At 40.6% G+C, this 24874-nt stretch overlaps 1 protein-coding gene across 2 annotated transcripts in view; it reads right to left on the bottom strand.

Moving 5' to 3' along the window:
- Nucleotides 1-214: 214 nt before the first annotated feature.
- ttl (tubulin tyrosine ligase) overlaps nt 215-24874 on the bottom strand; it is a 35405-nt gene continuing 10745 nt past the window's right edge. Inside the window, exons 3-7 of one of the 2 annotated variants that reach the window (XM_068027654.1) lie at nt 22993-23225; nt 21204-21339; nt 9806-10075; nt 5248-5391; nt 215-1845 (exon numbers count right to left, since the gene is read on the bottom strand). In XM_068027654.1, the coding sequence (XP_067883755.1) occupies nt 1725-1845; nt 5248-5391; nt 9806-10075; nt 21204-21339; nt 22993-23225 (904 nt within the window). In that variant the 3' untranslated portion in view covers nt 215-1724. The remainder of the gene's footprint in view (nt 1846-5247; nt 5392-9805; nt 10076-21203; nt 21340-22992; nt 23226-24874) is intronic. The other variant, XM_068027665.1, reaches the window with a different exon arrangement.

Below are 24874 nucleotides of genomic sequence, written 5' to 3'. Positions count from 1 at the left end.
GTGTTTAACCTACAGTTTCTTATTTGTCTGATGTTCCTGCATAGAGGTTTTTTGTTTTAATGTTGCAACTTTGATTTGTCAGCTTGTAACCCACAATGAAATTAAGAACACTGTTGTTATTGTACACAAGGCCAGGGTGACTTGGAAAGTAACATTTTGAGAGCCAAGTATAATTAAGAATCAACAGCAGAGATTCACAAATGCAAACAGCAGATCATTGGTAATTCTGTTTATTCCTCATGATAGTGTTTTGAAGTTAGATACCGAGAAACGTGCACTAATAGCAACATGTCATCACAATAATCTGCCAGTGATGAGTGCGACACAGTGCACTCTGTAGGGAATATTCTGGGGGCAAAGACCTTAATTGGAGCTGCACTCCACAAATACCTTGGAGCGCCAACCAGTTTATTCAGTGCTTCAATCCTGACGGTTAACATTTGAGAGAGGAACATGCCTCCATCCTCAGTAGTGCTCAGAATTTTACTCATAGAAAGGAAGTAGAACCATAAATATGAGAACAAAATATTTGACCTATAAATATAATCATTCATTTGGCAGGACACAATAAAATATTAGCAACAACCTGGCCAAGTTGGCAAGAAAAAATTAAAAACCAAACATAGGAAAATAATTGATATTTCATAACTTACTAAACAAAAGATCAATTACTTTGAGAGAGGAGGACAGTTCCTGTGATGTACATATATAATCTGTGAATCAGGACAAAATGCATTTAGTGCATGCTACCACTTTCCAATTTATGTCATATTATTCCTCATCAGCTGTATCCAGGTTGTTAAATACTGCAAACAGAATGAACTAAAGTTTGTAAGAGTGCATTTCATTCTGCAGCGATGCCAACACAAATGGCAAAGAACAATTATAAGCAGAAAAGAGAAGAATTCTTTTCCCCCTTTCAAAAATATTGGCATCTTTAAAATACTGTTCCTCCCCACCCACCCCCACAACTCCTTGCAGAGTGTTTGCAATCTAATAAAAACAATAGAAGCAGAATTCCTTGCTTTCTTCATGTCCACAATATCAGCTGCATTTAAAAGAACTAGAGTATAAATAATCTGAATGAAAGCAGTGCATGACTACCTTGCTTCACGGTTTTTGAAGCGCAATTGTTGAAACACACTACTGAACACATTATGAGACCTGGATTAAGGAGTTGGTTTGGGCCGTATCGGGTCACAGTGATATCCATCTCTATGCACCATTATATGAATGATATTAGCAGAATACCACACATTATGAAAGATGCCTACACATTTTAAGTAATGCCATAATTTCAGTATTCAATCTGAAGTACTACTGAGTGCGTCAATAAAACCCTTCAGAGTCCAGAACAGTACTTCTAATCGCACAATCCACAAACAGATTATGTTGATATAACTACCACACAATTTCTGCTGACCATTTGTACTGAACAGAGAACATTCTTACAGCATTTCTGCAGAGTTTGAAGCAACATACATCAGTTTACAGCAACTCCCATTGTCATGCTTTGATTGTAATTTTCCAACAAGAATCTCTCATAGCTGTACATCTAGTAAGCTGTTAATTTATACAAGTGACACAGCTTTCAATAGACTTTTGAGGGCTATGTTTTGAGTTTATATGCATGATTTACAGCGCTCTGTTGATACTGATAGATACAACTTATCAGATTGTGAAATGAAATGGAGGTGTGAAGGAGAAGGAAAAGACAGACTCCGTTAACTTCCCAATTTGATGAAGACAGACTGTTGGTTCGGCTTCTGTGGTGACTCACTCAATGGAAAGACAGAGGAAATGGCTACATCCACTATTCCTTGACAAAGTTCAGCGTAGAGTTTCCTGAAAACAGCAAAAAGTGTGAAAATGTTTTAATGTACAGCCAAATTCCAGTTACTGAAACAAAAGCAAAATACTGCAGATGCTGGAATATGAAATAAACACAGAAAATGTTGCAAATATGCAGGTCAGGCAGCATTTGTAGAAACAGAAAAACACTCATCAACCTGAAACATTAACTCTAATTCTCTCTTCATAGACATTGCCTGACCTGCTGAGTATTTCCAGCATTTTCTCCAGTTACTGAAAGGTTGATTTATCTAAATGATGCTCGTTGTACTTGGCACAGTTTAGATCAGATGTGTGTATATATATTTTGCAGGTCTTTTTTTGTAAAGAATTGCAAAGGTTGTATAAGGATCGCAAAACACTAAGAAATTAGTTAATCATTAGCAGGGAAGGGCAGCAACATGTTGCACCAGAGACATTTGACAAAATTATTGACTCAGCCATGGGGCAATTAATCTGTATACAAAGTGTATAGCCAACCTAATGCCATCAAAACACAGGCCGATTTAAAACGCATTTCTCCCCATTTAGTGAGATACCTGGCATTGTTTTTGCTTGCACAAGTAGTCAGTGTCAGCCTGCACACTTGATGCAATCATGTGAGAATCCTGATAGATGTTGTCTGTCAGGAGTGATCTTCATCTCTCCTCTCCTCTATGTCAATGCCTATCCCCTCTCTGTGTCCATCTCTCTCTGCACCCCCCACCACACACAATCTTTCTCTGACTATTACTGAGAGCTGGAACAGCAGTTTCTGGTGGGTTTTTAAAAAAAAAGGAACCTGCCAGAAAACCCCAAATCTGTCCGCAGTTCAGAAACTACTGTTGCCGCTGTCAGCTCCTGTCAGATGTGAAATAGGCACTTCCCTTATTTTTAAATAAGCTGGTCTGAAGAAGCCAATGGGAAATTTCTCATCCCTGAAATTCCCAGACCTCAACATCTTTTATCACAGACACTGATGTCCGTGTACAGACACGTTGTCAACACCTGATCATTAGCATGGGCGCAATCATACTGCTACATCAATGTCCATGTGAGACTTCAGATACTGTGATACAAGAGTGGCAGTATAACTCAGGTTATTGATCAGAGTCCCCAAAGCACTAAAGCAATAGCTGTAAAATGGCCTGTCTTAGGCAGTCTCAACACTTAGGCTTCACGATGTGTGCAGGTCTAAATATGAATTTGCATTTCAACAAGATCCACTGAGTCTCCTAGAACTTTATAAGAAAAAGTTATGTCTTTTAAATATGTCGAAACCAAGACTCCCAAGGCACAGGGTGAGAAGATGTGCAGGTGTAGCTTTCTTCCAAAATCAAAAACTATGGGCGGCACAGTGGCGAGCACCACAGCCTCACAGCTCCAGGGACCCGGGTTCAATTCTGGGTACTGCCTGTGTGGAGTTTGCAAGTTCTCCCTGTGTCTACGTGGGTTTTCGCCGGGTGCTCCGGTTTCCTCCCACCGCCAAAGACTTGCAGGTGATAGGTAAATTGCCCTTAGTGTAGGGAATATGGGATTACTGTAGGGTTAGTATAAATGGGTGGTTCTTGGTCGGCACAGACTTGGTGGGCTGAAGGGCCTGTTTCAGTGCTGTATTTCTAAATAAATAAAAAAATCCAGGAAACAAAGTTTTGTACATGCATCCTGTGTCACTATCTTCACTGGATTCTTTCTTGCTAGCCACAGTACATAGAGGGTTAAAGTTAGATACTGTGAGCTGACTTTTCAAGCTACATTGCAAGTGTGACTACAATTCAAAAATACTTCATTGGCTGTAATGCACTTTGGGATGCCCCGAGGGCATGAAGGGAACCATATAGTACAAGTTTGTTCTTTCTACATAGAATAAACTTAACAGTCTGGCTGTATTCAGACCTCAGGATGAGGCAGTGAGATGAGCAGTTCAGCACATCTGCAAACTATGCTATATATCGGAGGGTGACATTTGCCCATCAGTAGTCTGTTGGAGATCATCCGTGGTTTAATTTCGGACTTCGTGCTTGGATTGGAACCCATCAAACTGATCATTCAGAACATAGTACAGGTCAATGAGTCAACTCAATTCAGACAGACTATGTAATTGACAACCTGTGAAAAGCTGTCCCCCTCATAGTTGAACAAATTACAGATTTTTTAAAATGTTTCAGTACATCTAAAAAGATTCTAAATGGTACATCTATGAGGATGACTCACCCCAATTAGTAGTCAGTCTCAGGTCATCAGGTGCACAAAGTTAACAGTGGGGTTTTACAATGTAAGAAGTGAACCATTATGTTTCAAAAATCAACTTTATGTTTAGGGTTAGAGTGGAAGCAGCATTTTTGACATTTGAAGTAGATTAGTAAAGTTTGTAATTATTGTAAATATACTGGTTGTAGAATCGCATAATATATTCCAGTAAACCAGAATACAGTTTTCTGTTTGATTCCTGGTCTCACTACTGTTATATAGAAATTAGGACGGTAAAGGCTCACTCCCATTCGTAGATCCAAATATGGGAATAGACATTAACGCTGAATCCAAGGAGACTAACTAGTGACAAGGACCCACAAATGAAACAACCTCAATGCTAAAATTGGTGTTTAAATCATAAAAGTATCACACAAGAGAAAACAGATTGGGTCGACATTGAAACGTTGCTACTTTCAGTCTTGATTTGTTTCCCCTGAAGTTTATTGGTAAATAATTTATTGGTGATTGTGATAATAGGGTTCTTTCCATTGGTTTGCGCTCATTTAATAAAGAGGGGAAACCAATTGAGAGATTAAGTAAGGTGGGAGGAGGCTCATGTGGAGCCTAAACACCTGTTGGATCCAATGGCATGTTTCTATGCTGTAAATCCTATGTCCTGTAATTTTTTCTGTACACTACATGGAACAACCCTGTTTATGAATAACAGGCTATTGATTTCAATGCACATGTGTTGCCCACATCAACACCAGTATGGAAAAAGTTGACAGAAACAAAATGTGGCATCTTTAATTGGACAATTTAGGGTATATTAAGAATTCATCTTTCAAAAATACATTTAGCAAAGGATTACATAGAATGTTCAGCACAAGAACAGTCCTTCAGCCCCAACTGGTCCATGGCTTATGCACCATACAAGCCCCCTCCTACCTTTCTTCACCTAATGCTATCAGCATAAGCTTCCATTTATCAGAATTAAAACGCATCAGCTATCTTGTGAAAAGTTTTAGAAAGTGAATCCACTTTATAAGACCTTTCAGAATAACCTAGAAAATGAGTACCAAATTATTCAAAGCTTGATATTGAAACACTGTTATAAACACAATAAACTAAGCCATGTCATATTATTTGATGAACTGCAGCCTAAAACACCAGCAAGCAGCATTGTGATGAAAGGAAATGTTACTGAGCAAATCTACAACTTACTGAGCACAGGCTGGAGCTCCATTCACTTCAATTAGCCAGACTTTGAGATCTTCATCAACCATAAAGTCAAACCCAAACAGCTGAAAGCTATGGTATGGGAGCAGCTTAGTGCCAATTGCAGGCTCTATACACATGAGACAGCTTCTAAAGACAACATAGAGACAGGAATTATAGGATTCACAAGTTAACAAGATTCACCAAGATCGATCAAGAATGGGAATCAGAAAACAAACATAAGAAGATTTAAAGCTGACACATACATTCACCCTTTTGTGACTTTTAGAAAAAGTGATCACACATTTTACAACCTTATGTTGCCCTTATGCTGGTGAATAATTTCACCAGCTATAGTGCAATGACATTTGGCACGTTCTCATTCAGACCTAGTTTTGCCAACTCTCCAGGATTGTCCTGGAGTGTCCAGTGATTGAAGATTAATAGGAACATAGGAGCAAGAGTAGGCCATTCAACCCATTGAGCCTGCTCCGCCATTCAATACAATCATGGCTAATCATCTACTTCAATGCCTTTTCCCCCACACTATCCCCATATGCCTTTGTGTCATTGGTATTTAGAAATCTGTCAATCTCTGCTTTAAACATACTCAATTACTGAGCTTCCACAGCTCTCTAGGGTAGAGAATTCCAAAGATTCACAACGCTCTGTGTAAAGAAATTTCTCATCTCAGTCCTAGTGGTTTCCCCCTTATTTTGAAATTGTGTCCCCTAGTCCTAGACTCCCCAACCAGGGGATACATCTTACCTGCATCTACCCTGTCTATCCCTTTAAGTATTTTGGAGGTTTCAATGAGATCACCTCTCATTCTTCGAAACTCGAGAGAATACATGCCCAGTTTCCCCAATCTCTCTTCATAGGACAGTTCCGCCATCCCAGAAACAAGTCTGGTGAACCTTCTTTGCACTCCCTCTATGGCAATACTATCCTTCCTAAGATAGGGGGACCAAAACTGCACACAGTACTCCAAGTGCTGTCTAACCAAGGTTCTATACAAATGAAGCAATACTTCACTACTCCTGTACTCAAATTCTCTTGCGATAAAGGCCAACATACCATTAACCTTCCTAATTGTTTGTTGCACCTGCATGTTAGCTTTCAGTGATTTATTGACAAGGACACCCAGGTCCCTTTGTACATCTACACTTCCTAATCTCTTACCATTCAAGAAATACTCTGCACATCTGTTCCTCATACCTCACAATTTTCCACATTATATTCCATCTGCCGTGTTCTTGCACACTTACCAAGTCTGTCCAAATCCCCATGAAGCAGCTTTGCATCTTCCTCCCAACACACATTCCCTAGTTTTGTGTCATCCGTGAACTTGGAAATATTACATTTGATCCCCACATCCAAATCATTGATACATACTGTGAACAGCTGGGGCCGAAGTACTGATCGTTGAGGCACCCCACTAGTCACAGCCTGTCAATACTAGAATGACCCGTTTATTCCTACAGTCTGTTTTCTGCCTGTTAATCAATCCTTAATCCATGCCAGTATAATCTGCAGGACACTGCTGCAAACAACCCAGGAGAAACATCATAGGAGCATTAAAATAGTGGGGTTTTTTCATTTTCTTTGAACACTTTCATTTATTAGTTATAAAAGTATTGGGAATGGAGAAAAAAAAGCAGTTTGACTAACAGTCAAGACTAATCCATTTGTTAACCAACAGTCTGCTCCCCTCCTCCCCCTTCCAACTAGCACGGGAAGGATGGATTAATAACAGGAGCATGGGGCAGAGTCATGTGATGAAACCTCCAGGAATACATCCAACTAGAGCTGACAACCCTACCTAGACCTCTGCTGGAGGAAGTTACCAACAACACCGGGGGGTAGGTTGCTCATAAATTGGCTTGATCCACAGGAATCCACATAAATCATTCTCTCCTCTCCATTAAAAAACAGCGCAAGAGGCAAAAGGCCTTGGAAAAACAAACTAAAATGATTAGCAAGTATAATAAAAATCAAAGCCAAAACTCAGTGTTCACTGCTCGAGATTTCCAACACTGGGATCATGTTATCTTGTTGAATATAGCCAATACTGATTAAAAACTGGGGATCAGCCAGATCTGTTGTGGATGGTTTTCAAGCATAGCGTCTGGGAAAAGCTAGCCGAATATTAACCCATCATCATTTAGCTCTCAAAGGAGGGCATCTGCTTAACATTTCTAAATGTACCCTGTTTAAATCCCTACTCTCATCCTTTGCCAGAATCACTATGCCGCCTGTGGTGACTCGCATTCATTCAGCGATGAATGGAGCTTTCAACTGCCATTATACTGACACAAACAAAAACTCTAAACAGAAACTAAGCCACCAATAGACACATATCCATGACTTGAAGATCCAGATAAGGAAGCAAAGGGCTTTCCTCAAGTACATGATCAGGTACTAATTTACATACCAAAGACACACTATTATGCCATATAGAGGTTAAAAACAATCTAACAGAGGTTTTCAAAATTATGACTGTTTTCACAGGTTGGCGAATCAATAACAAAGGGGTATAGACTGAAGCATCATTCAATGAACAATCAAGAATAATGTTAACCCAGATAGGGTTATTTGGATGTGGAATGTTTTACCAAAAGTGGTTATTGAGGCAGAAGGTAAACAGTAAAAAGGATTAAAAAGAAAGGGTGGGTGGGGAAATAGGTTTGGAATAGAGAATCCCAATTGAGGAGCTGGCACAATGGGCTATAAGTCTGTACTATAATGTCCATCATTTTAGATTGAAGCTCATAGCCCAAGGGAAGTGCAATCACCATATCCCAGCGATATAAATTTTGGCCCAAGGAATGGGTATGTACACTGTCGAACTCTTGTCCAGTTTAAACGATATGCATTTACTCAAGACACTTTGACATCCTTATATTATGGTTAAGGAGAAAAGATCCCTTTCCCAAATATCAATAATACAAACCTGGGTTAAGATGACTACATGATTACAGAAAAGAAACTGACAAAACAAAAACATTTATTTTTTCCATTTCCCCTCACTCTCAAATGTTTTCTAACCAGAAGGCGTTGAATCATGCTGGACAAGTTCCACAAGCAAGAGCCTCTATCTAGTGCCTATGCCAAATGACCATTCTTCATATCTGACCCTAGACAGTGAACATAACTAGAGTCGATTGTTAGGAGAATCGCAACGGAGCCTGAATCTGCCTTCACCCAACAAGCGCACATTCCAGCAAGGGTCAGTGAATAATGAGGAGGAACAGATTCACATTGATATTTCCCCTTCTCAGTCCATATTATGTCAAGTCATATTGCAGGGGATTGATGGTACAAGAGTTCCTTATTTTCAATTTACAATAAATTGACAGTTTTCAAAGGAACAGTTGCTAACATGTAAAGTTGTTGGATGCTTTACCATAACTTAAAACAAAAAATGAAATTGCTAAGCCATGAGTTAAATTGATGTCTTCAGTGAGTTATTAGCTGTTAATGCAAATGATTAATGAGTTTTTGGGAAGTACCGTATGTGATGAAAGGCCCACCATGCCTTCATTTAAAATGGGGATGCTGAATTAATTATTAGGAGATAACTTACCAGTGGTTGAGAAACAAACATGAGACCTTACTGGTCCGTACGGCTGTTACACACTGAGCAGTGAGGTTACCCACTGCATTCAATACTGGGAGCAACTCTCTTTGGAGTTGTCTAAAAGGAATAAAATCCCCTTTTTGAATATCCCCTTTACAAACTTCTCTAGTGCATCATTTTCTGGTGTGATGGGAGTCTACTCACAGATACCTGCCACTCTGCAACCAGTTGCTAAATAGATGCACAAAAGCAACCCATAGCAATCTGTCCCATTCTCTCTCTCTCTCCCTAACATCCTCCCAATGACCCAAGCGAGTTCGGGAACTCATGATAAGAAAAACAGGAGGCATACAAATCTGTTAACAGCCAATGATGTTCATAATATCGTCCAGCAGCAATGGGCAGCTCAATATCCCCTTACCCTCAACAGATATGTGCCACTGAGTCTCCAGTCATGGCCCACTCAGCAGTGGGATGTTGCCAGGGCTAGCATTGTCTTTTTCCCCACTTCTTTTGTCGTTCTCCAGGAAAGGGAGACAGTCAGAATGCCACTAGGAAGCAGCACTATCCCAGCACCCACAGGTGAAAGGGCCTCTTGGCAAATTGCCCACAATGACTTAGTGGGCATCAGGAATTCACCAGGTGTGGGCCATAGGTGCAGACTTTTTGCGTGCCTACTGCAACATTCCTGAGAATGGCCCTCAAAGATGATACTGCTCTTGATTGTGATCCTCGAGAAAAAATTGGTTGCACTAGTAAACTTACCACAGGCCAAGATTGATGCTTGAAGTCAATATTAAGGGGTCATTTTCTGCCTTAGTGGTTCCAGCTAGAAGATTCTCCTGCTGGGAGTGCTATGAGAAACCTGGGCACATTTTCAGATCATTAATTTAAATTAATAAGATTGCTAATGAAACAAAAAATGATAAGTGAGCCCACATAAGATCTGATTAATGCAAGAATTCAGAAAAGTTCAAACTGCACCTTATGATTTGCTTGATTTGTGGTAAAACACTGTTCTCCAAGTTAACATTATGAGTGTTCATTAAATACTGATTGAATTCTTCAAAGAACATTTCATTGCCCTCTTCATATTTCCCATAATTCCTGGAGTATTCTTTCTGAATACAATGATTTGTCAGGTGACTGGTTTTGTCTTGAAAATCAGTGCTATTGTATGGATCGGAAGAAGTCCGCAATACACCTTCCTTGTAGAGGTAAATGTTATACTGATGGTCAAGTAGTACCCAGCTTCTGGAAACACAAGGAAAGAAAACACATTGTAAGGACTTGGTATATCAGAACAGAGGCATGCAATACAAAACAAGCTATCCGCCACTTTTACCATTCCAAGTTGAATGTACAGTGATTTCAATCTCTCCAGAAAGAAAGGTTTTATATAGCACCTTTCATGATCTCATTACAAAGCATTTTATAGCCAATGAAATACGTTTCAAGTACTGTAATGTGGCAACTAATTTTGTGCACAGCAAGGACCCACAAACTGCAATGAGGCAATGGCCAGATAACCTGTTTTAAATATGTTGGTTGAGAATAAATATTGACCAGGGCACTGGGGAGAACTCACCTACTCTTCTCTGAATAATGTCATGGAATGATTTAATGTCCACCTGAGAGAGCAAACAAGGCCAAGGGGAATGCTGCACTGCCTGAGGTGCTGTCTCCCTCAGTACTGCACTGAAGTGCCAGTCGAGATTTTGAGCTCAGGTTTCTGCAGTGGGACTTTAACCCACAATCTTTTGACTCAGAGGTGAAAGTGCGAACACTGAGCCATGACTGACAGAAGGCAGTAACGTTCACTAAAATACAGTTCTACAGGTACCAACAGGCATCTAGTAGCAAGCCTAAACAGTGCGCGGAACAAGCTGTTCAACTGCATGCACTATGCTGGTTGAGCCCAAGCCCAATCACAATCTCGCCTAATGCACACTTTTCCAACAAGAGTCACTGCACTAACATCTAGAGCAGGAATCCTGACCAATATTTCCCCTTCCTAATCTAGTGCATTGAAGTCAAGTATACTGGTCCCCACTGTCTTGAATAAGATTAGTTCACTCTGTCTAGGCCAGGAATCAAACTTTCCTGCTTCTATTACTGCTGCCCAAGATCAGTTAACTAAGATCAGAGCAGTGAATGCAACTGGGACCTTCTTGGTCTGTGTAGCTGAGTTAAAAATAAATGTTGGAAATCTGAAATACAAACCAAAAATGGTGGAAATTCATATCAGGTGAGTCAGTATCTGCAAAGGGTTAACATTTAAGTTTAGCCCTTTGTCAGTTTCTGCACAAGAAATTGTACAAAATATACTCCTGTAAACATGCAACCACATAAATATATAAACCATTCACACTTTAAAATAAATAATCCAGGATGGAACCAGCATCCATGATTAAATATGTAGTTTGATATGCAGTCTCTTTAGCCATCTGAATTGCTTTACATATTTGAATTTTATATATTATCTGTTCTCCAGAACACAAGAACACACCTACTCCTATTTCCTAACAGCTATCTCAGACCAAGCTTTTGGTCACTCCTCCTAATCTCTCCTCCTTTGGCTCTACATCCATTTTTGTCTGATTACACTTGGAACTTTGTTGTCTGTTAAAGGTGGTGTACAAATACAAGTTTCTGTTGTTGCCTAAAGGTCTATCCACTTCAGTTGTGTAACTTTTGAGGAAGTCTCCATATATTCTGGATTTGTGTCTTTCTTTGGGTACTAGTTCAGGAACCAAATGGTTAATGCAGACATTCAAGGGTCAGAATATCAATCTATTTAAATGTCATGGTCACATATTGTTTTGCTGTACAATTTTTGGGTGGCTATAGCTACAAGCATATCAGCCATGCCCTTCTTTCACTAACACAGTTTTGATGAAAGGTCATTGAACTGAAACGTTAACTGTTTCTTTCTCCACAGATGCTGCCTGGCCTGCTGAGTATTTCCAGCATTTTCTGTTTCTATCCCTCTTTCACTAACTACTTTTCATTTGGAGTTGGAAGCTGACTTCCTCCAGCTCCTTCCTCCTCAGTCATTTACATCTACTTATTTCTCAAGATAACCTTGCATCTTATCTCTTTCAATATGCTTGACCATTTCATGGCCAAAACCATGGCAGCCAGGCTGTCAAGAACTGTCTGGTAGAAGGTGCAAGGATTCATCAGCTTGTTGCCTCCTCCACGGGATGGCAGACAGGGCACAGCAGATACAACCTATAATCTTATCTTTCTATGATCACTCATCATTCCTATTAGCAAGACACTGCATTATATTATAAACATGTGTAGCTCCTCTGGAAAATACAAACAGGCTACAAATATTACTCATCACCACTTTTTAAATTTTAATTGCAACTTCAAAAAGATCCAGGACTGAGTACCTTGCAGGGCAATTTGCTAGTGCTATTGGGGAGGGTTTAAAACGAACTTGGCAGGCATGTGAGAACCAGGAAGTAAAATCGGAGAGGAATACCAAGGTGCACAGAATATTGGGAGAGATAGAAAACATTAGCATAGGGAATAGCAAGTTATTACGTGGGGTTAGAGTAAGGGAGAAACTAATAAAGTCTGAATCAGGGTTACTGTACATGAATGTGAATGCACAGAGTCTGCTAAATAAGATTGGTGAGTTACAAGCGCAGATTGTCATACAGAAATATGATGTTGTGGCTAGAACAGAGACCTGGCTCAAAGAAGGGCAGAACTAGCTATTAAATATTCCTGGAAGCAAGGTGTTCAGGAAAGATAGGAAAGGAAGAAAAGGGGGAGGGGTAGCAGTATTGATTAAGGAGTCCATTGCAGTGCTGCAGAGAGAGGATGTCCCTGAGGGGTCAAGGAAATTATAGAGAGGTGCAAGAATTATAAAGTAGTTATAATGGGAGACTTTAATTACCCAAATATAGACTGGGATAGTCTTAGTAGAAAGGGCAGGCAGAGGAAAGAGTTCCTTGTGTGTGTTCAGGAAAATTTTCTACAGCAGTATGTTTCCAGTCCAACAAGACAGGAGACACTGCTGGACCTGGTTCTTGGGAATGAGGTGGGCCAAGTGGATCTAGTGTCGCACATAGGAGAACATTTAGGGAACAGTGATCATTGTATCATAAGGTTTACGTTGGTTGTGGAAAAGGACAAAGAACAATCGAGAGTAAGAATAATTAACTGAAGGAAAGCCAACTTCAATGGGGTAAGAATGGATCTGAGCCAGATAAACTGAAATCAAAGGTCGGCAGGGAAAACGGTACCTGGACAATGGGCTACCTTCAAAGAAGAGATAGTTTCAAGATATATTCCCACAAAAGGGAAGGGTGGGGCAAACAAATCCAGAGCTCCCTGGATGACGAAAGGGATAAAAATTAAGATAAAGAAGAAATGTGCTTATGATAAATTTCAGGTGGATAATACAGCAGAGAACCAGGCTGAATATGGAAGGTTCAGAGGGGAAGTGAAAAAGAAAATAAGAGAAGCAAAGAGAAAGTATGAGAAGAGACCAGCAGCTAACATAAAAGGGAATCCCAAAATCTTCTACAGGCTTATAAATAGTAAAAGGGTAGTAAAAGGAGGATCAAAAAGTGAATTTATGCATAGAGGCAGGAGGCATACATGAGGTATTAAATGAATACTTTGCATCTGTCTTTACCAAGGAAGAAGATGCTACCCAGGTCATGATAAAAGAGCATGCAATTGATACATTCGAAGGATTTAACACTGATAAGGAGGAGGTATTGGACAGGCTGTCTGTACTTAAAGTGGATAAGGCACCAGGACTGGATGAGATGCATCCAAGGATACTGAGGGAAGTGAGAGTGGAAATTGCAGAAGCACTGGCCATAATTTTCCAGTCTTCCTTAGACTGGGGTGGTGCCAGAGGATTGGAAAATTGCAAACGTTACACAATTAATAGGTTAACAAAGGGTGTATCAATTGTTTGATTATGTGCAGGTGGAGGGTGTTAACTGAGGTCTTACTTCAACACTTATAAGCAGACACTTACTGAGACTGGTGGAGGGTTTGAGTGAGAAACTACATCTTTGTAATTTTATTTGCTCTGTACAATAAATGTTAAACTAAGTAAAGATGGGTTCCAGCATTATCCTTCCATAACAAGATTTCTGGTGTTTAACATGGTAGCAGAGGATGGTTGCCTAAAGCTGAAGATTGGAAACTAGGAATTTTTTTTTAAACTAAGAAAACTAAAATCTCACGGCTGTTGTGGAAACATGGCAGAAAGCAAGTGTAAATTGTCAGGGTGTGATTACCATCCCATGTTCTCCAAGCCTGAACCATATGACCAATGGAAGAATGAAGTGGATATGTGCACAAGTTACATCTCTACCAAAGAGGAAACAAGATATAGCCTCGGTGTTGTCACTTCCTACAAAAGTAAAATCAGAAATAAAGTCTTTTGTGAACTGGATGCTTGTCAGTTGGATACTGAAGAAGGATTGGATCTTGTTAGAATTCTTGGATGAAATTTACAAAAAAGGATGACCTATCGAATATGTATGAGGCATAGTTAGACTTTGACAGATTTTGGAAAATATTCAATGGAGGAATATATCATGGACTTTAACAGTCCCTATAGAAGATTGAGGAAATTCAAGTTGGAGATCCCTGGTTCAATGCTAGCATTTAAATTGCTAGTTTCTGCTAGGGTATTGCATATGGAGCATGATAAGGCAATTGTTTATGGAAAGTCAATGAACTTGTAGTTTACCCAGTCGGGGCATTATTGTATACCCTTAAAACCTGATATTTCTAGTCGAAGTGTTAATGGCAACAGGTGTTAAGAATCGGAGATAAAAAGCAAATTGTCTTAAAGTCACATAGACAATTTGCTCACCCTTCTTGTCAGATGTAAAAAGCCTGCTAAAGGATGCAGATGTGATTGATGAGTATATGAGGATAATAGAAGAGATTCGTGAAAAATGTGAAATCTCTAAAAAGTATTAGACACCATCACATCCTATTGTCAGCCTTCCACTGGCATGTGACTTTAACAAGGTAGTTGCCATGGATTTAAAAGTGTGGGACAAAGACAAGAATATTTTCATTCTACATTTTATAGACCTAGTAACTAGGTTTAATCTTTCTACAATAATAAATAGTAAGGACAAAAGGGTGATTATAGACAAAATTATGGAGAAATAGATAGAAACTGGACTTGGGGCACCAGCTCAGTTTCTGACTGATAGTGGACAGGAATTGCCAATGACATGCTCAGAGACATGTGTGAAAACATGAACATTATGGTTATGAATACTGCAGCTGAAAGTTCTTTCAGTAATGGGATCTGTGAATGGAATCATGCAGTGGTTGATGAAATGCTGCATAAAATCTTAGCTGACCAGCTAAACTGCAAGTTGACAACTGTCCTGGCATAGGCAGTTCATGTGAAGAATTTGCTTCAGATGGTTGGAGAATATAGTCCCAATCAATTGGTCTATGGGTGGAATCCCAAATTGCCTTCTGTACAGTGTGACAGTTCTCCTGCTCTAGAAGGTACTACAATTAGTTTCACTTTTTTCTGCACATTTAAATGCTTTACATGTAGGGAGATGGGCTTTCATCAAGGCTGAGGTCTGAGAAATTTTGAAGAGTTCTGAGGCATCTTATAAGGTCATCTAAGGCAGAACTTAATTCAGGAGATTTGGTGTATTATAAAAGAGAGGATCATAGGGAATGGAAGGGCCCTGGTAAGGTAATTGGTCATGATGGTAACAGTAGTTATCAAGCATTGAAATCAAACTGTTAAAGTCCTTGCAACTGATTGGGGTTGATTACAAAATCTCAGAATTCGAGCAGTTGATAGAGGAATCTGATCCAACTTGTACCTCAAATACTCATGTGTTTTGTGATAAAGGTCCTGAGAAACAGAATGAGATGGATCAAGGGATGGATAGTAATAAGGGATCATGATGCTCAAGAAAGAGTTATCGCATCCAAAGGACAATTGCCCCAAGTAGGTGACATATATTCCAAAGGGGTCTAATAGATGGAGGGATGCAACAGTTGTGGGACGTTCATGAAAATCGACAGGCAGGTTTAAATATTGGTTAAATGTTCAAGATGATGGTCAAGAAGCAAGCTCCATGGACTGGCAGAATGGGATGAAAGAGTGGAGGGTAAGAGAGTGCAGTGCAAGTTCTAATAGTGGATCTGGAAGTGACTTTTGCGTAAGGAAGTGATCATGTACTGGAGAAAGAGCTTCCGATAATGTGCGAGGGAGATCTTCTCGCAGTAGTCCTGAAAGAGGCCATAGTTTGAGCAGATTCCACAATGAAACCAAGGCGAGAGAGCAGTCTCTGAATAGAACGAGAAACAGAAGTCCTCATGACCGTGAAGCTTTAGTGGCTGCCAATAAACTTGAGGATAAAGAGAAGCAAAACATAAGGAATGAGAGAGTTGGCAAGAGTTTGGATTTTATTCTGAGGTACCAGATAGGCGACAGCCAGCCAAGTCACCTAGATGGATTTCTACTGGAAAAAGTCCTTCCCAATGGAACTTGAGGCGAAAGCAGGGCTAATTGCAAGGAGTTTTGAAGAGTGACTGGGTGATACCAATGTTAGTGGACTCTTCTACAGTTGGAAAAGTAATCTTAAATCTTTTTAGCTCTTTTGGCCACATATTCATGGAAGTGTAGATCCATTGACATAAAAGTTGCATTTCTGTAGGATGATACTTTTCAGAGAGAAGTGTTTCTGAAACCAGCCAAAGAGGCAGCAGATATAGAATACAGAATGGAAACTGATTAGATGCCTTAACGATGCTTCCAGGTTGGAGTATTTCTCGGTGAGATTGGTTTTGAAAATTGGTTGTGTTCAACTAAAAGCAGATCCTCCAATGTTTTATTGGTATCATAAAGGGAAACTTTTGGGCATTTTCATGATGTATGTTGATGATTTCTTATGGGGTGGTTCTGTGGATTTTGAGAATTGTGTTAAGATTAGGGCAGAATTTAAGATTAGGAGTCAGGCTTGTGGGGCCTTTTAAATATATTGGTTTAGATATCACTGACCACCTCCAGACGCTTACCCATCGTCTCTCGAGATAAGGAGGCCAAAGAAGAAGAGATATTAAGCAGACTAAGTCTGGAATAACTTTAAATCAGCAATCCTATTTAGGGAGTGTTATTCCCATCCCAGTTAATCATGTTAGGTCATCACAGAAAGAGGATATATCTAAAGCAGAGGCTGAGCAATTATAAAGCTTCATTGTTCAATTAAACTGGTTGTGCTCTCAGACTAGGCCTGATGTTAGTTTTGATGTGCTGGAGTTGAGCACTATGATGAAACATCTGAAAGTTGGGAATGTTTTGAGGGAAAATAAAATTAGAATTAAATCTGGAGAAATGTGTACTGAAGTTCCTAACCTTAGGTGACCCAAAGAACATGAAGCTAATAATTTTTAGTGATGCTTCACAAAGAACAAAGAAAAGAAAATTACAGCACAGGAACAGGCCCTTCGGCCCTCCAAGCCTACGCCGATCCAAATCCTCTATCTAAACCTGTCGCCTATTTTCTAAGGGTCTGTATCTCTTTACTTCCTGCCCATTCATGTATCTGTCTAGATACATCTTAAAAGACACTATTGTGCCCGCGTCTACCACCTCCGCTGGCAAAGCGTTCCATGCACCCACCACCCTCTGCGTAAAGAAATTTCCACGCATATCCCCCCTAAACTTTTCCCCTTTCACTTTGAACTCGTGTCCCCTTGTAATTGAATCCCCCACTCTGGGAAAAAGCTTCTTGCTATCCACCCTGTCTATACCTCTCATGATTTTGTACACCTCAATCAGGTCCCCCCTCAACCTCCGTCTTTCTAATGAAAATAATCCTAATCTACTCAACCTCTCTTCATAGCTAGCGCCCTCCATACCAGGCAACATCCTGGTGAATCTCCTCTGCACCCTCTCCAAAGCATCCACATCCTTTTGGTAATGTGGCGACCAGAACTGCACGCAGTATTCCAAATGTGGCCGAACCAAAGTCCTATACAACTGTAACATGACCTGCCAACTCTTGTACTCAATACCCCGTCCGATGAAGGAAAGCATGCCGTATGCCTTCTTGACCACTCTATTGACCTGCGTTGCCACCTTCAGGGAACAATGGACCTGAACACCCAAATCTCTCTGTACATCAATTTTCCCCAGGACTTTTCACATGTTAATCTTGTTGGGTATTTGATTGCAGCTGGTTTCATAACATTTCTGATGGATGAAAATGGGAAATGTTGACCTTTTTTAGCTTGGGAAAGGGTTTGAGTGAGAAACTACATCTTTGTAATTTTATTTGCTCTGTACAATAAATGTTAAACTAAGTAAAGATGGGTTCCAGCATTATCCTTCCATAACAAGATTTCTGGAGTTTAACATGGTAGCAGAGGAATAAATTGTTTGATTATATGCAGGTGGAGGGTGTTATTGGGGTCTTACTTGAGCACTTATGAGCAGACACCTACTGAGACTGGTGGAGGGTTTGAGTGAAAAGCTACATATTTGTAATTTTATTTACTCTGTACAATAAGTGGGAAACTGAGTAAAGATGGGCTCCAGCATTATCCTTCCATAACAAGCTTTCTGGAGTTTAACCCCTATGTTCAAAAATGGTGTAAAGGAAAGCCCAGAAACAACAGGTAGTCAGTTTAACTTCGATGGTGGGGAAACCTCTAGAACCAATAATTCTATACTAATCCCACCTGCCTGCATTAATTCTATATCCCTCTATGCCTTGCTCATTCAAGTACCTGTCCAGATGCCTCTTAAATGTCGCTACCGTTCCTGCCTCCACCACCTCCTCTGGCAGCTCATTCCAGATACCCACTATTCTTTGTGTGAAAAATTTACCCCTTTGATCCCCTTTAAACCTCCTCCCTCTCACCTTAAATCTATGCCCTCTAGTTTTAGTCACCCCTACCATGGGAAACAGACTCTGGCTATCTACCCTATCTATGCCTCTCATAATTTTATATACCTCTATCATGTCCCCTCTCAGCCTCCTTCGCTCCAGCGGAAGAAGACCCAGCCTATCCAATCTCTCTTTATAACTCAAGCCCTCCAAATCAGGCAACATCCTTGTGAATCTTTTCTGCACCCTCTCTAGCTTAATCACATCTTTCCTGTAGTGCGGCGACCAGAACTGCATGTGCATAAGTCATTGAAGGTGGCAGGACAGGTTGAGAGTGTGGTTAATAAAGCATACAGTACCTGAGGCTTTATTAATAGGGAACAGCATACAAGAGCAAGGAAGTTAAGTTAAACTTGTATAAAACACTGGCTGGGTCTCAACTGATGTATTGCATCCAGTTCTGGGCACCACACCTTAGGAAAGATGTTAGGGCACTGGAGAGTGCAGAAAAGATTCATGAGAATGGCTCCAAGGATGAGGAACTTCAATTATTAAGATAGATTAGAAAAGTTGGGACTGGTTTCCTTGGAGAAGAGATTTGATAGATATTCAAAATCATGAGGGGCCATGATAGAGTAGATAAACTATTCCCAATTGTGAGCAGATCAAGAACGAGGGGATTTAAGGCAATTGGCAAAAGAAGCAATGACTACATGAGGAAAAACTTTTTCACGTAGCAAGTAGTTAGGATCTGGAATGCACTGCCAGAGAGTGTGGTGGAGGCAGGTTCAATCGAGGCATTCAAAAGGGAATTAGGTAGTTATTTGAAAAGGAAGAATGTGCAGGGTTACGTGGAGAAGGCAGGGGAATGGCACTAAGTGAATTGTTCATTCAGACACAATAGGCTGAATGGCCTCCTTCTGTGATTCTCTGCCAATCTACATTTTCTATGTTTAAGCTTTTCGAATAACTTGCATGTTAAATGAAAAATTAGCTTATAAGTATTCATGTATATAGAGCATGAACTGGAGAGAAGGGGGCTCATGATCTCTCCTTGAAGACAAGGTTCATGTTAGGAGCTCATGAATACCAAATACATACTCGGTGTGATAGAAAGTTAGAGGACTGTTATATGTTATGCCCTTGTCAAACACCATAATCAAACAATGTCTTGTTACAGTTGTGTATATATTTTTTAAATTCACTTTAACCAGAGTTAACACTTATTCAGTACTGTCTCTTTAAAACCCAAAAGATTTGCTCGCAACCCATCAGAATCCTAATGAAACTGGTCTTTGATCCTGTATCTGGTTAAGATCTTTCATTTGATATGCTAATTTTTGAACCCAGGTGCTAACAGTTATGTTCACCGACTGACAATCATCACCGAAACTCCTTTGCACATAGATATGAAGGTGTCCCCTTGACTGAATTGATTTGCAAATCTAGATTCTATTTAAATACAATGTTTTTTTCTCTTGCTTGAAGTACATCAAACATCATTACTTGTTATCATAATGTACTCAAAGCACATTTCTCTTTTTTTCTAATCATCTAACTTCACTTACCTCATGTCTCAAAGCATCAGTTATGCCAGATGTCATAGTAATTACAGTTTACGAATGGGAAGATTTCTTGCGGTTGGAGAGAGACCCTGATGCAGGATCCTGGAAGAGCCACTTAAGAGCGAGTTAAAGAATTGGAAATGCAGTACTGGAAGAATCTTTGGACTGCTTATGGTTTAACCAGACAGTTTTCCAAGTTCTGAAAGAAGGACCCTTAAGACGGTACAGTGCCCCTACATGAACTTTGCTGCGGAAAATACTTAGGACTAAGTATAGCATGATCCAAAATTGTCTAATCTTAGCCCTGTTTCTACACTTTTGCAGCTTTAAAATTATAAGTAAATACAGTTGTTTTTGGTCTTTAAAAGTTCTGATATCTGTGGTGTTCCATTTTAAAAAGGTGGCTGAAAATTTAGAACAATGTAAATTCTGGTAAGCATTTACAGTAATTAGGATAATTAACTCTGGATCATGTAATCAGAAGGGCAGAGCATGTTTTTTTTTAAAGTTTCCTGATCACAGGGAATATATTCATGGGAACTGCTATGAAGCCATCAAAAAGAGAAAAAGGTACTCGAAAATTTCAAATGATTTGGATTGAAGAAGGATCACTACCATAATAATAAAAGCAAAATACTGTGAATGCTGGAAATCTGAAATAAAAACAAAGTGCTGGAGAAACTCAGCAGGTCTGGCAGCATCTGTGGAGAGAGAAGCAGAGTTGTCACTGACCTGAAATGTTAACTCTCCACAGATGCTGCCAGACCTGCTGAGTTTCTCCAGCACTTTTTTTCATCACTGCCACAATAGTGTAATTTCTAATCACAAGCTATTTAGAACCGCCCTGTAGATATAGGGAGGCCGTTTTTCTTCACCTCCTACTCAATGTGCAGAATCAGAGCAATGGGAAGGAAGACTGGAACAAAAGATTTCAGAGACCAGAAACTTTACCTGATGTCAAATTTGCGATGTCCTGGTTCTAACAGTAAAGGTCTCTCAAGGTATTTCTGAATCACATGAACTTGACCTTGATTATCTATGTAATCCATTAATTCATTGGCATCAGAGGAAATAAAAATCCCAGCACCTGAAAAGACAATGTATTAATTCAATTAAGAACTTATATTGGGTGTAGTCAGAATCTCCACCATTGTAACCAGCTAAAGAAAGAAGTGTGTTTATTTAGGCCTCTGATTATGGCCTTTGAAATTCTCAAAACACTTTACATCCAAATATAGTCACCAATGACAACACCCAATTTGTGCGCAAAATTAGAGTCTCGCAGTTTAATGTCTCATCTGATGGCACCTCCAACAATGCAGCACCCCATCAGTAATGTATTATGGTGCCAGTCGAGATTATATGTTTAAATGAGAGAGCTGGCACAAACCCACAAGCTTCTCAGACTAAAATGCTGCAAACTGAGCCATGCTGACACTGAAGATATTTAAGGGATTGTACGGTAATGTTTGCACCCCCATAGCTACATGTGAGTGAATGAGCGTAAACAAACAGCCTTGTGCATTAATTCTTCGGCTGCGTTTGCTGACAATGCCACCACTAGGTGGCGATGCAATGGCTCATGCGCAAATGCAGCCTGTGCCACTAAAAACGTCACAGTCTGCGACATCAGGCAGCTGCCAGGATTAAAGATGGCGCTGCTCAAATAATCACATGATGGCAACCTAAACACATGGCGGCACACAATGGCCGGAGGGAGCGAGCGGGCGGGCAGGGGAGGGGAGGGGAGGGAAGGAAACGAGCGAGCGGGAGGGGAGGGAGCAAGCGAGCCAGCCAGCGGTCAGGGGGGTGGCAAGCGGGTGAGCCGGGGGCTGCGAGAAAGCGAGCAGGCAGGGGTCGGGAGCGGGCAGAAGGAGGAGAGCACACCCACCACCATCAAGGTCTTCGGCCGCGCTCTCCCCGCACCCGCGCTCTCCCCGCACCCGCTCTCTACCCGCTCCACAGACCCCTCTCTCCCCACCCCTGCTCTCTCCCCGCTCCCCAGACCCCCTCTCCCCCCCACCCCTGCTCTCTCCGGCCCGGAGCCCCACACCATCTGTCCACATTACGCGATGACGTCATCTGCGTATGCGGCAATCCCATCTGCCCATGTTACGCGATGACATCATCTGCGCATGCGCCAACCAGTCCCGGCACTGCGGAACGCAGCGCATGCGCAGAGGGTAGGAACATGTGCGCAGATTGGCGCAGTCGGATGATGTAAGCTGCCGGTTGCGTTGTCAGTAATCACTTTGTAATTCTTCATTATATCCCTTTTGAAAATAACCAGAAACAAGGAAAGAACAAACCTATTACTACTTTGATATTTATCTTTTCAAAAGGTCACAGAAGACAACATGGTGCTTCAGTGGAATTCTGCTAAGACTGAAACAATACCAAATCATTCAATAGTATTTCAACTCCAAAATCCTATAGTTAAAGCAGAAAATGTAGTCCTGATGACTCAATAGGTCAACACGCCATCAGTTATGGTATTGAGTGTTTCACAGTCTGATGCAGTTAGCTGATCTCTCCTACAATTAGTCTCAGTGCCCCAGGGGCTTGAGAAGGGGAAATGTAGGGCAGGGTTCTGATTCCTACACCTACTCAGTAGTGTATTGGTGGACAAACAACTTTAATAGAGCACCTTTCACATAGCAAAACAGAAGTCCCAAGGCACTTCACAGTTGGAGGTCACTCCCAAAGTGGAGGGGGAGGAGGTATCAAATAGAGTTCATACCTTTGGCACCTGCAGAAGATTTAGCTATCCACACATTGTTTTGCCCATTTTCATTTCTCTTGTGGTAGGATGCTAGGAATGCTTCCCGATCATCTGTCCTTACGTTATTTCTTTGTGCTTTGATGCCATTCTTCACAGGTATCACTGTGGTGTGGAGACCCATGGGATAGATCACATAAGATTCAGGAAACCAGGTGCATGATTCCATCAGTTCTGGGATTGTCTTGATAAGTCTAATTTAGAAAAAGTAAGTTGATTCATTAATAAAGTAATGTACGAGCAGTGCAACTTCACTTTAGAAAGAGAAACTGTCAATAAACCTTTTAAACAGCACATTGATCAACAAACAGACTCAAAACTCATTCATTGCTCTCGTCGCAAAATGGCCTTCATTCAACAAATAAATTAATTTCAATCGACACTTCCTTACTGATTAAATCACAAATTCTACTTTCTTTGATACTTTTCACCCCTCCTCTCGAGTGTTGGCTTCTCCCTGGGCTAAAATCTGAAAAACATTTCTCCAGCCCCTTTGGCAACGTTTGTCAAAAAAATACTTAATTGAGATGATGTTCAAGTTGGAAATAACACTTTTTTTTTTAGAAATCAGACCTTTATTATTTAGAAATTGCAGTGAAGATCTAAGCAGGAATACTAACAAGATAAAACAGTTAAACATTTTTTTTAATGTGTTTTTTTATGCTTGTGCTTGGAGTGCACTGTGCTTTAGTCATTCACACCCTCTCTGTACTAACGCTTTGTCTTTCAGTACACCATTAACATACCGTTCGCCTTTGTTCCATGACCTACTGGTCAGTTATTCTCTGTGACCCTGTCCTATCAACACCTTCACCTTTGTTATCTCTTGCCCCACCCCCACTTTACTTGTTTAAAACCTTTTAAATTTCTAATATTTGTCAGTTCTGAAGAAAGGTCTCTGACCGGAAACATTAACTCTGCTTCTCTCTGCACAGATGCTGCCAGACCTGCTGCGTATTTCCAGCATTTCTTGTTTTTATTTTATATTAAACATATTCCTTGGTGGCTTCTTCTGGTTTGCCTGTGATCTTCTCTCTTAGCTTTTTCCACATACTCAAGAAATGCACAAGGTATTTAATCCCTCCCATTCAGACTCTGGTGGTTATGGTCCTGGACCAGCAACCCAAAGGTGGTAAGTTCAAATTCCACTGTGGTAAGTTGTGGAACAGAATTCAACAAATCTGGCATTTTGTGAGCTTGCATCAACAAAACCCTAACTGGTTTACTGACTTCCAAAAGGGAAGGAATCTGCCAAGCCTACCAAGTCTAGCCCATGTGTGTTTCCAGTTCCCTACTAAATGCCTTCTGAAGTAGCCTTCAGGTCAGCCCACCACTACCTCCTTCAACCATGCAGGCATCACAGCCATGATCCTCACCTATAAGACACAAAGAGATACACATGCGTACACACAGAAACACACATAAACCTTCCAGTGCTATTCACTAGATAGCACTTGGGAGCAGGAATACAACTGTCCCCAACCCACAGTCATGCAGGGCAATTGCAGCATTCGTACTGTTGTTCCAGCTAATTGAGCACAAACCAGGGATCCACCCTGCATCCTTTCCAGTCTATAATTCTTTAGGTCTGCATTGGACAGTCCATTTAACAACAGTGTCCATGTGGGGTTGGGGGTGAAAGAAAGAAAATTTATAATTGCAGCAAGAACAGCGAATTCTGGATGTTTGAATCCCTCCAATCAGGTTTCTACCACCACAGTACTCCCATCCTATGTGACTGTGGCAGAGGTAAATTTTCCCTCCTTATCCTCTCGGTCTGCAGCCTTCGACATGGTTGACACCATTCTCCTCTAACACTTCTCCATCGCAATTCAGCTGGATG

This window comes from Heterodontus francisci, chromosome 3 (assembly GCF_036365525.1).
Source record: "Heterodontus francisci isolate sHetFra1 chromosome 3, sHetFra1.hap1, whole genome shotgun sequence".
Lineage (NCBI taxonomy): Eukaryota > Metazoa > Chordata > Chondrichthyes > Heterodontiformes > Heterodontidae > Heterodontus > Heterodontus francisci.
This window is presented reverse-complemented; position numbering and strand designations above follow the sequence as displayed.